Here is a 13,120-nt window from a genome sequence, read left to right on the forward strand (position 1 = left end):
CATTCTCAGGGCTGGGATGTGTATTCTTGGTCCAATTCAATATGCCAACAGTTTAAGTATTTTTAATTTCATTTTTCTGACTGCATGGATAGTTGTTTTTCTCTGGGAATGCAGGCATCACTCAAATCCTCTGTACATACCTTTTAAAATGAGAGTACAAGAGATCTTTTTTCTGGTCTTTTATATGACAAGGGATCATAAATATTGATGCAGTAAGATTCCCCAGTTTTCTTAGTATCATTCTTCAATCTTGAAGGGTTGTTAAGATATTGGTTCCTTTACTGCCATCTCTTCCAGAGTGTTATCTCTTCACAAATACTTTGATTAACCATATTCACACAGGTATTTTGTTTACTGCATGCAACACAAAGTTTTAGTGTCCTGTATTCAATATTTTATTAGACTACTTTTTGTTTATGTTATAACAATTAGAATAGCATAAAATATCAGTTAATAATCCATATGTTAATAGTATAGAAGTTTTAAGTTCTTACTTCTACAAGGCAATATTTTAAAAAGTCCCGAATTTATCATAGTGAGGCACACATGATACATTTTTTCTTAGCATGCCATCATCTGTATTTTATCTACCACCCCTCGAAAAAGTATGGAATTAAACATAAATTACTCTCTATAAAATCATCATTGCTCAGATAAACCACATTTATTATAGTCTTAAACTATGTTTGGTTACAGAGATACTGAATAGGAAACAAGACCCTTCCTGCCACGCTTACCTGTTACATCCTCTCTTTCGTATTTTGTTAATCGTTCACTCTTACGTTTAATTATATATTACCTATAACTAATAGAAACTCAAGTTTTTTTTATCTCCAAAATAATGTGTTGTATAACATTATGTTCTGAACCATTAAATGTCAGTTTTACTCAGAGTGTGAACATTGTTCTCATGAGAAAGTTAATGACTAGCTTTGATTAATTTGTAACGACTGTTGTCTCAGAGATAGAATGCTAGAAGAATTTTGAGAGGTTAGATAATATATCTACTTTTTGTATGTTTCAGTATGTATTGTTTGGAGCATTATTTAATTATCAATAATTAATTGCAATAATATGAGTAGTATAAATGAATTAGGGTTAACTCTTTTCGACAACCAAGAACAAGAAAAAATAAGATTTGATAAGTATTTTATTTCTTGTTTTTCATGTTTCTTCTTTAAGTATAATTATAAAAACAACTAAAATGTATAAATAAGGATATATTTAGGTTAGTTAAGATTAGATTAAATAAAATAAATAAATAATAATAATGAAAAAAGTTTTACAAGACACACACGATCTGCTTGTACAAGTTGTTGTAGCTCGTGAGTAATGTAATTTGATAGCATAATGTGATCTGCACATTTCCTGAGTGATTTACATCTTATAAGCATGCAAACATACAAGTTGTTTTGAGTCCTTGGTCCCACATGACCATTCCAGTTTTCTCATTGGTATTACATCTGACCTGATTATCATATGCCATGTATCACCTTTAAAGAAAGTTTGCATTCATTGCTACTGACCTACAGACATTGCTGTCAGTAGGAGAGATACCAGTATACTTGGGAGCATACTCATAATACTAGTTCAGGTTTAATGCTCAGCTCTCTAGTTTGGTTGAGCTTTGCTCTTCTTCTTGATCAGTATTGGTTCAATTCATTGATCATGGAAAAGATTCAATTGTCTTCTCATAATTCCACTTGCAGAGTTGTCCTATCATGAGTCCTTCATTGAGTGAAATTTGTTCCACATTCTCCTCATGATTTTGGGAGCAAGTGAGGATAAGTGTTCATAATTGCAAATCAGATGAGTTCTGGTTTTGTAAAGTTGTGTAAGACATACATGATTACATCATTCCGAATCTGGGGTGTTCCCTTTCAGACTTCTTCAAGATGAATATAAGATTTGTCCACTCCAGGTTTGCTTATCTTCTTGTCATGATTCTGGTGGCTTGGAACACACCACTCTATGGCTACAGGTTTGGATCCACTCATAAGTGTGTGTTCATACACACAAACACACACAGATTGTAATCCAATTGCCCTTGCCACTAACATGGGATATAGGGACTATTGCCCCATAATTCTACCCTTAAGTAGTAGAACCTTGGTTATCTGGTTGGAACCTTGCCAATATATATAATTATGACAGATCATGTAAACTTCTATGCACAGTAAATGAATGAAGTCCTGGATGTAATGTGGTTTCCTCTCTGAAGGTGTTAACCTTCTGTTGACACACCCATGATCTATGCAGATACTTTCTTTGTGGATAACGCCCACATTGATAAGGTAGAAGGACCAATGAAAATATATATTTTTAATTATACTTGCCTCCTGTCACACTCTCCAACTCTTTCTCCACATCGGAGCTGGTGTTAGAGACTGGAATTGAGTCAGTCTTAAAGAAAAGTGATAACATTATCTGAATGATGTGTTTACATACAGAACAAGGATAAAGATTGTACTAACATAGGTGGAGAGTGTCATGAGATAAATATCACCAAAGGTAGTTAGTGGGAAATTTTGTTTTAAATATGAAACATGGTCATTTCTTATACAACTAGAACCTCAAGGCACTCCATTTTGTGCAGATATTGCAGTAAATTTATGCATGACAACAGTACAGTTTGACTTAACTCATGCTAAGGTTTAAAATTGAATTACATTTTTACATGTTTATGTACAGAACAAAGTATTTATTTTTCCTGAATTTTTCACCATGTTTGACCAGTTGAAAGGACAATTATAATAGTACCACATTTATGACAAAAGCCAGTAGTCAATGTATAGTTTTTTTTTCCTAATCTTTTTATTTCTAGATTTTCTTTTTCTCTCTATTTTTGTCCTTTTTATCTTTTCATAATCCAAAATTTCTCACAAATGCTCAAAATTTCAAAATTATTTCTATACGTTTTGTAAAGTTATTGGGAAGAATATTTACCCTTATATATGTAATAAGCACTTGCGATCATGACAAGTGTAGTTACATTACTAAAGACCATAGAATTAATATACAAAAAGGACCTTAACTACCTGTCACATTGAGACAAGCTTACGCACAACTGAGTTACTGTACAGTTTTAGTCCTTTGGACTGAAATGGTTTTGTTACACAGAACATTAGTTTGCTGTGGAAATTTTCCAAATTATATTCGTTCTTTAGTTTTGATGAGATTACTCTCAACTTGTAATATTATTTACTGATAATAAAGTAAGTACAAATAAATTTACCTTCACTTTTTTCTTCAGGCAAGTATGGTGGTGGTTGTGGGATCAAGAGCACATTTGGAAAAGGAGTCTATTGCACAGGTTTGTAACTATACAACAGTTGTATTTCTGCAACTTGTCTGTTAATTCCTAAAACATCCATCTATAGGGCTAATATAAAAAAAAAAATTCATAAGAGGTGATGTGTACAAATGATATAATATTTTTGATTCACTGTATTTTCAAAATATACTTATCCATATAGGTAGGTTGTTATTGCAGCTGTTTTTTTTAAGTAATCATTATAATACTTGTGTGTATTTGCAATGAAAGATATATACACATTTAATAGATACAGAGATGCCAACCATTACGATTTGAGCATAATCATTACGATTTAGGTGTATACATTATGACTATACGCTCATACAGACAAATATTACGACTTGTTGCAACTCCCAAATTATTATATATTATATAGGCCTATACAATAGTGATAAATTGTTTCTCCAGGTCTTGAAAGGGGTGAAAAGAAAATTTCTAGTGAGATACAAATAAATTTTGATAATAAATAAAAGACATAGTCCAAATGGCTACTTGCAATAATCATGTTTGTACTTGAAATAATAAAAAATATTTGTATCTCTGACATCTACCAATAGTTTGAGTGCGGTGCTTCTCCATACTGGATACTTGGGGGAATCCATAGTTACGTCATCAGTGCTTGTCAGCCAATCAGAGCTTGCATAGATGGGTATTTCTTGTTTTCTAAGCAGCATAGAAACACCAATGTGATTGTTCACAAGAAGGATTTAACAGTCAGGATATCCTCTCAGCCACACAGGGACACAAGACAACAGTCTTCAAAAGCAGACAAAGAAACATTTGATATAACTCAATATATGTTTAGGCAGTTTGACTTTGAACTAAAGAAGAGACAATCAATGAAAAAAGAGAAGAAAACGAAAGCTAGCAAGGAAATAACCAAGAAAAGTTATGTGCAGAGCAAGTTATATAAGTTAACAGTTTTCTCAGACAACAAAATGAACTTGTTATTTTGTCTTTTTCTTCAGTCTGCAATTCCTCTATTTGAGCAAGCCAATTTGATATTGCAAAGAGAAGAACCTTGCATACACATTATGCATAGAACTCTGATTACACAAGTTAAAAATATACTTGTCAGATACATCAAGCCAGAATATCTTGAAGGCAACATCACTGAACTTAACTACAACAATGAATCCTTACACAAATCTGATGAGGTAGTTTCTATTGGAAATGCTGCCAAGGAATACATTGTTAAATATGAAAAGGACCTGGACCTGATCAGCTTCTACCCCAGTGTCAAGAAATAATATATTGGAGTTACAAATTACATGATGAAACATTTCCCTCTAAATGATGAACTTCTGATTCACACAGAGGTTGCTGATCCAAAACTGAAAGTCATCAAAGATTTCTCTTTGGGTTATGCTTGGAATTCTTACGATCTTCCATTCTAATGCTGACAGTGAAAGGATATTTAGTTTGGTGACTAAAAACAAAAGCAAGTTCAGACCAAACTTGAGCACCTCAGTTTTGAGAGGTATAACACACAAGATGTGTATGCAGTCAAATGGATAATGTTGTTATAACTCTCAACCATCCAGAGACATTCTCATGAAAGCAAAGGCTGCAACAGCTGCAAAACTATTACAATAAGTGTCATAAACATGATATAAACTAGTCCTTGCACAAAGGCTTTTTCTGCTTACTGTTTGTGCATGTTCAGTGTTGTTTTACCAGTATGTTTGTTACTCTGAACTAAATAAGACAATTTCAAAAAAATTTAAATTTATTTATTAAATACACAAAACACAGTGATAAATGAACAATCTATAGCAGTAATAAATAATAATAGTTATAATAATAACATAATACAGTGGAGTGCTGTTAAGCCGAGGTATTTGGGGGGTCAACCTGCTTAACCGCAACTTAAACATTTGTGACTGAAAAGCCGAAGTCGCCAACAGCTCCGCCGAGGAGCCTCACCCGGGCCATTGCGTGATCATTATATTGGATTATCGAATTAAAAATAATACTTTAATTACTGATCCCTTTTTTCATGGATTTACCGCGGATTAACTTTAATGTATGGAGAGGTGTGATTCGGTAACAATGGCGGCCTCCATAAAGCTGACATAGAGAGCGGATAAGGTAGATTAACGGTCGATTTCTATTGTAATATATTTTATTTATTTCCCAAATTAAAGCAAATCCTTTTTAAATATTCCCTTGAGGTTATAAAGCCAGGATTAAATTCGTAAGCTGCATTTTTACACGTTCTTAAATTAGCGGTGAGCCGCGATAATCCTCGCTCACAAGACTTGCTACAGCTTAAGCGATTTCGCTGTTTACTGGTCCGCAGCTTAATGGCGCTCCACTGTAATAAAGAGCTTAGAGACATTGGTCAGGCCTAGTAGCCGCAACTGATAAAGGGCTCTGTCTACAATCATTATGCTCAGTCATTTGAAATAGTTGGCATCTCTGTAGATATAATGTAATATACTTATCCATTTGTTCTTGTGACTGTTTTTTTTGGTAATCATTATAATATTTGTGTATATTTACAATGAAACATATATACACATTTTATAGATATAATGTAATATTTTTTAAGTGAGCTGTTCACTGTGTTATACAGAGATCAGTATTTCGGACCTTCTTGATGTTTGGATTCCACTGTATGGTGTGGTTCTTTGCTGTTAGAGGTGTTCGAGACACTCAGTGTGGTTTTAAACTTTTCACTCGTGAAGCAGCTAGGCTCTTGTTTCCTAATCTACATGTGAAACGTTGGTAAGTGGATTTAATTTTCCAGTCTACTTGGAATACTGTATGACAATCTTCATTTTCTTAGATTGAACAAACTACATCCATAAAGAATCTTATTGGGTTGACTAAATGTTAAATTACATTGTAAATCGGATATTGTCGTTTTTCATTATTGTTTGATGTTCTGACTTTTGTAATAATATTGGTGAAAGTTCAGTCAACACGTTATTTCCCAGCCTAATTAGTACAGATTTCTGTCAGTTACTGTATGACTACAGTATGTAACCTTATAAACAACCTCTATGCCTTATTTGATAGATTTTCTACATTATGAGCTTGTTTATTTTGTAAAGCAAAAACTTGTTTTATGGGCATCTCTCCTAACAGAAGAGGGTTTATTATTACACCATTGTCTTTAAATCTGCCATATTGTTTTATTTGACATGATATACCTCATAAATGTTTTTAGTTGTATTACAGTTCCATTGTTTTGACTAGTTGTTGTATTTAAATTTACATATTAGAAATAAAAATGGAGCAACAAAATTAAAATTATCAGACTTTTCACATTTTACAAATTCATTTATAACTGAATGCAATTCATTGATTAGTTGTTGTGTAGCACTAAAAATATCAATAGATATCTTTAGGTGTTTGGTTCGTAGATATTAAGGTCATACATTAAAATTAGAATTTATTTCGAATGAGTCTCCAATTTATTATGTAATGCATTATGATTTCAAATAACCTAAAACTGAGTTGAATCATAATTTAAGTTTAGAAGTTAATTAAATATAGAGTTGTATGAAATTTATGATGTTTGCCAACAAGATTGATACACACTTTTTTTTCATAATACAAATATATTTTAATATACAAACCACAGTACAATTTATAATAATGGCTGTCACAAATACTGATTTATATACAAAAGTTTTACAAACTTGCAAACAGTACTGAGTTTTCTATATGCTCTGGAATTGAATATTTTATTGACGGTTCATGATGAGTGAATTAATTTCAAGTGTATATCAGTACAGTTCACTTAACAGGTAGCTAACAAGCTCTTCACTAATCACACAAGTTGTTTTACTGCTGTAGTTATCTAATGTCCTCATAGAAATACTAACATTCAGTGGTAATCCACTGAAGTTAAATGATTTATTATGTTCAAAATATATAAATTTCTAGGTCAAATATCTGTAGTTTCCTGAGTAATAAGCTTTAATCACAGTTATAGCTTCTGAGGTGTATGGTATACCAACTGCAGCAAACCAACAATATATATACTGTCTCTTTGTTGCATTGGTTACCTTTTTAGGAGAATTTCTAGAAATTTTGGCTTAGGCAACAATACTGATGGTGCAGTAGTGCTTCTGTAAAAACATATATTGTTGATTCTTATACTTGAGATTTAATACGCATTTCTAAATATATATTTAACTGAAACAGTGATATTGAAATAAATACATAATAGTAAATCCAACAGATTGGTCACCATCATTGCACCTATACCTTTTAAATGTTTACTATTAATGCTATAGAAATTAATACGTATAGGTGCACTTAGTGTATTGAGTTAAATTGTGCTTATTAAAATATCGTGTAATAAAATTTATGTTTTAGTTTTTGTTTCTCATACTGTTTTATGAACAGGGCCTTTGATGTAGAACTTCTGTATCTAGCTCAGTACTTTCAAATTCCTATCAGTGAAGTGGCTGTGAAGTGGACAGAAATAGAAGGTGAGTTCACTAACCACAGAGCTGACCTTAAGCACGTTTAGCATAACTAAAATGAAGTGGTTAAACTGGATGATCTGCAGTATACTTATTGGTATTATTAAAGGTTTTTAACAATGTTTATCTTACCATAGTTTTGTACTGTGGTTGATGTGCCACATGATGCTGAGTATATCACAGTTTTAAAACTTAATAACAAGGAACTCATTTTTAAAAAAAATAAAAGTGTTGAGGTGGCTTGACTGGGTGACGAAAACTTATTATAAGCATGTGCTCAAAATGTTTATATCGCAGTTTTGTACCGAGGTTGGTGTGCTACTTAGTAATGAGTATATCAAAGTTTGTAGTGAAACTGATGTGTCACTTGGCAACGAGTATATTACAATTTTGTAATAAAAAAAAAAGACCTAAAACTGTCTTTTTTACAAAACTTCTTAATGATAATGCATGTAAAATAAAAGTTGGCCTTCTTGCTGTTCTACAGTACAGTTTATACTTACTGTTAAGATGATTAACAAAAAATAGACAATTGTTCAGGTTCTCTAAAGATGATAAAATTATAATAAACAAATTTATATATATAGTTTTAAAAACAATAACAATTTTATAACCATTGTCATTTATGTAAAATTGAAAATAGATTAGCCAACCACTCCATTAGCCTGATCATAAACTTCACTGAGATGCTAAAAATGTTCAGTTGTGTAATCTTCTGTACAATGTTTCTGTATGTCTAAGTAAGGTTAATGTATACATATTCAAAAACAGAAATTTACCATTGAAAATACCAATGGTTGTTTGTCATTTTATACCACAAATAGCTCACTAGGCTATTTGTTGAATCACCAGATGGTTTCAAACTTGTATGAGAAAGCTGGAATAAATTTAAGTATTCTGGAACATCCCTTAGCTGAGTGTGATCTGTATTGATCCATTTGTGTTATTTCAAAACCTTGTGTATGACCAATGATGAACACAGTTTGCATATAACAGACAATTAGTCCTCTGGTTAAGATGAGGCTTAATTAAACTAGCTTAACTGTGAACTTACTTTTCTTTATACCAATGGATTACATTAGAATCAGTCTCAGTCTTTCAGTTTATATATGCAATAAAATGGAAGCTTGTTAGAGTTATTTTCTTATAATGTTTTTTGTAAGAAATACCAGTATTCTGTGTGTTTGACTGAAGGTATTTTATTTTTAGGGTCCAAGATTGTACCATTCTGGAGCTGGTTGCAGATGGGACAGGACTTGTTTCTCATATGGTTTAAATACCAAATAGGAATCTGGCAGATTAAAAGTGAACCACTGAATAAATAATTCGTAAACTTTTGTTCTGTTCAGAACAATTTTTAAAATGGGGTTTTCAATTATATAAAACTATCTATTTACTAAAATGTCTGTACTCTTCAGAGGCTGTGGACCAAGCTTGTATATATTTGTTTGTTGAAAACAAAATAAATCGAGATGCCCTTTTTGATTTTGCTGGTGTATTTTTATATTTTTAACAAAACTCACATTATTCAGTGGGATCCATAAAAGGGTGAAGATTTAACATAAGATTTAGTGGGGAAAATTAAAATTATAGTTCAAGAGTGATACATGAAAAGAAAAACAAAGGTTGGTCATCTGTTTGGGAATTTCTTTACCAAACCCAAAATATATGTAAATGTCATACCCATGTATTATAAACATTATAACTTCGCATTTATTCGATATTATAAAATTTGTAATAAATTACAATATTTTATTCAAAATGTTTTTACACTGATATGAAAATTAATACTTAATGGAGCCCAACATGGCCAGGTGGGTTAAGGTGTTCAATTTGTAATCTGAGGGTCACGGGTTTGAACCACTGTAGCAGCAAACATGTTTGCCCATTCAGCCGTGGAGGCGTTATAATGTGATGATCAATCCCACTATTCGTTGGTAAACGAGTAGCCCAAAAGTTGGTGGTGGGTGGTGATGAATAGCTGCCTTCCCTCTAGTCTCGCACTGCTATATTAGGGACAGCTAGCACAGATAGCCTTTGAGTAACTTTGTGTGAAATTGAAAAGAAATACTTAATGGATTTAATAAAGACATTTCAGATAAATTATTCTGTAATAAATACAAATATGTATTAAATAAATACAAAGAAAGTAAAATCAGCAAAATTTTATTAAAAATTACTAAAATTTTTAGTTAAAAATAAAGTCATCTAAGAACTTGGCACTACTTCATGTGGATGTACACCTTTAGCTGTGTATAAAATCACGACAGTCACAGTAAACTATCACTTTGCTGAGGTCGTGTTAATTAGTGCCTCTACCATATTGGGGGTGGGAATACTAACTTCAAGAGGCAAGTTTTATTTTACTTACCTCCAAATGGTAGTATCTTATTTTCTTTTTCTGTTTATTTATTTATTATTTTTCATCTTTTTATGTTTATCTTTTTCTTATTCTAACTTGGGAGAGCAGTCACCTTCCCACAACTGTCTGCAGGCAGTGAAGGGTGATATAGATGTGGGACATTGTAGGATTACGCACCCACATTTTGCTCTACTAATTTCTAATTTTGTTACGTGAGACCAGTGAATTGGAGGTTAAGACTGATAGATGGTGTATCCCCACCACAATGTGGGTCCTACTACCACAGCCACCTCCAAATCCTTGGATACATTTAATAATCCCACATTATAGCTTGTACCCTAGGATCCTTTTTTAAAAATGTGCAGCATAATTTAAAAATTTCATGTTAATATGTTTTGGTTTATTGCTTGAAGATTTTATTATTATAATATATATATTTAATTTTATGAAACAGATCTTGTATTTCAACAAATTAAAAACTGTGTATACTAGTAACCTGTCTAATCAAGTAGTGCTTATGTTTCAATCATGGTTTTGTATACTAATAATCTGTCTCATCAAATCGTTCTTATGTTTCAACCAACCAATATTTTGTATATTAATAACCTGCCTAATCAAATAGTATTTATGTTTCAACCAACCAATACTGTGTATACTGGTAACCTGTCTAATCAAATAGTTCTTATGTTTCAACCAACCAAGGTTTTGTATACTAGTAACTTGTCTAATCAAATACTATTTGTTTCAACCTACCAATACTGTGTATACTGGTAACCTGTCTAATCAAATAGTACTTATGTTTCAACCTACCAATACTGTGTATACTGGTAACCTGTCTAATCAAATAGTACTTATGTTTCAACCAACCAGTATTTTGTATATTAATAACCTGTCTAATCAAATAGTACTTATGTTTCAACCAACTAGTATTTTGTATACTGGTAACTTGTCTAATCAAATACTATTTGTTTCAACCAACCAGTATTTTGTATACTAGTAACCTGTCTAATCAAATAGTACTTATGTTTCAACCAACTAGTATTTTGTATACTAGTAACTTGTCTAATCAAATACTATTTGTTTCAACCAACCAGTATTTTGTATACTAGTAACCTGTCTAATCAAATAGTACTTATGTTTCAACCAACCAGTATTTTGTATACTAGTAACCTGTCCAATCAAATAGTACTTATGTTTCAACCAACCAGTATTTTGTATACTAGTAACCTGTCTAATCAAATAATACTTATGTTTCAACCAACCAGTATTTTGTATACTAGTAACCTGTCTAATCAAATAGTACTTATGTTTCAACCAACCAGTATTTTGTATACTAGTAACCTGTCTAATCAAATAGTACTTATGTTTCAACCAACCAGTATTTTGTATACTAGTAACCTGTCTAATCAAATAATACTTATGTTTCAACCAACCAAGATTGTGAACTTTTGTAATGTGTCTAATAATCAAATAGTTCTTATATTTCATCAAGTGCAAATTGTGAATAATAGTGATTTCTAAATATTATTTGATATCAGATGAATAATCTGCTAGTTAATGTGCTGTGTATACTACATGGTCATTTAGGTAGTCTGTGTTAAATGCCCAACACAGATAGACTGCAATCCCATACCTTTACATCTCAGTATGCCCAGCCACGTTATCTCTACTATCACCTTGTATGTCTAGTTCAGAGGTTTCCAAACTTTTAAGCTTGAGATCAACCAAGACCTTAGACACCTTGGTCCTCAGTGATTTAATAAAATAATGAAGAAGAGATTATTTCTAAATTGTTGAAGCTTACTGAACCTGTAGATCTGTGGGTCCCAGTTTGAGAATGATTAGTGTAGATGGTAGCTTTTGTTCTCTCTCATGTACCATGACATTTAATGTGGATTAAATAAGGTTGTTAAAAAAGTCTTGTGAAAACCTTTGCAGAAATTTCTTGAATACAAACATTTTTCTCTGATATGCATTTCCATATAACTGGATTTTACTTGTATTCTGCAAGGAAAAGAATTCATGTACAACACTCAACTGTATTGTGCATATTAATCTAATGTTTTTAAGTACTTAAAAAGAACAATAACCATTGATGAATCAGAATCTTAAATTTAGTGATAAGTAAAATTTAAAATATTTTTTATTTTGCTTTAATATAATGTCATTTTCAAAGATACATGTTTTTATCAGATGTTGTTTGGTTCAGTTTCATTTGTCAGATGTCACTGGCACCAGACAGGGCTTCTTTCAGATTTAGATTTATTCACTGCAGGAATTAAAAGTCAACCTCTGACGTTATCCCTTACTATTCTTATACACAGCATGCCATTGCAATGTTATTTTATAAACAGTCATTAAATCTTTTGAAAATCCATATTAGATTCAAAGAATTTTTTTGATTGTTAGTTAAGATAATAAAGTATTATTCAAACTGTCTTGAAACTGTAATGAACCTATACAAATAAATTTTCATTTTATCCTGAGAATTTTGTAACATTTATTTGACACATTTTGACAAAAGTTACTTACAAGCCACTCTTTAAGATGTGAAATGGAGGGAATGTTTGCAATTTTTTACTATTTGCATATCTGTGATTTCATCTCTGTTTAACTAAATTAAAGGAAGTGTGTTAATGATTTCTGTAAAAAACTTGCATTTAAGAGATTTGTTTTCAAGACACTGATGAATATTTAAAGATGTAACTAGTTATTTTGGCAGGGCTGAGCTTGGACCCTCAGATTAGTTTTCCAGATTCTAGAGCTGCAGCCCCATGGTTCATATCTTGTTGTTGCCAAAAAAAATAACAAACTTTACATACATTTGAGCTGTAGGAGCATTATAAGATTGATGATCAAATACCACTGTTTGGTCTGACAAGAAATTCCAGTGGGTGGCATTGAATAATCCCTTTCCCTCTAGTCTACCATTTAAAATTAAGAGATGACTAGTGCAGAGGGTCGAGAGTTCAAATCCCTGTCACGCATGCTTGTCTTTTC

The 13,120-nt window shown here is 31.8% G+C and overlaps 1 protein-coding gene across 3 annotated transcripts in view; it reads left to right on the forward strand.

The window, feature by feature from the left end:
• Nucleotides 1-9,243, forward strand: part of LOC143247496 (dolichyl-phosphate beta-glucosyltransferase-like) — a 47,203-nt gene extending 37,960 nt beyond the window's left edge. For all 3 annotated transcript variants that reach the window (XM_076495731.1, XM_076495732.1, XM_076495733.1), the window contains 4 exons: nucleotides 3,254-3,313; nucleotides 5,895-6,046; nucleotides 7,679-7,764; nucleotides 8,968-9,243. In XM_076495731.1, the coding sequence (XP_076351846.1) occupies nucleotides 3,254-3,313; nucleotides 5,895-6,046; nucleotides 7,679-7,764; nucleotides 8,968-9,083 (414 nt within the window). In that variant the 3' untranslated portion in view covers nucleotides 9,084-9,243. The remainder of the gene's footprint in view (nucleotides 1-3,253; nucleotides 3,314-5,894; nucleotides 6,047-7,678; nucleotides 7,765-8,967) is intronic.
• Nucleotides 9,244-13,120: the final 3,877 nt, after the last annotated feature.

The sequence above is a fragment of the Tachypleus tridentatus genome, chromosome 3, assembly GCF_004210375.1.
Source record: "Tachypleus tridentatus isolate NWPU-2018 chromosome 3, ASM421037v1, whole genome shotgun sequence".
Taxonomy (NCBI): Eukaryota; Metazoa; Arthropoda; class Merostomata; order Xiphosura; family Limulidae; genus Tachypleus; species Tachypleus tridentatus.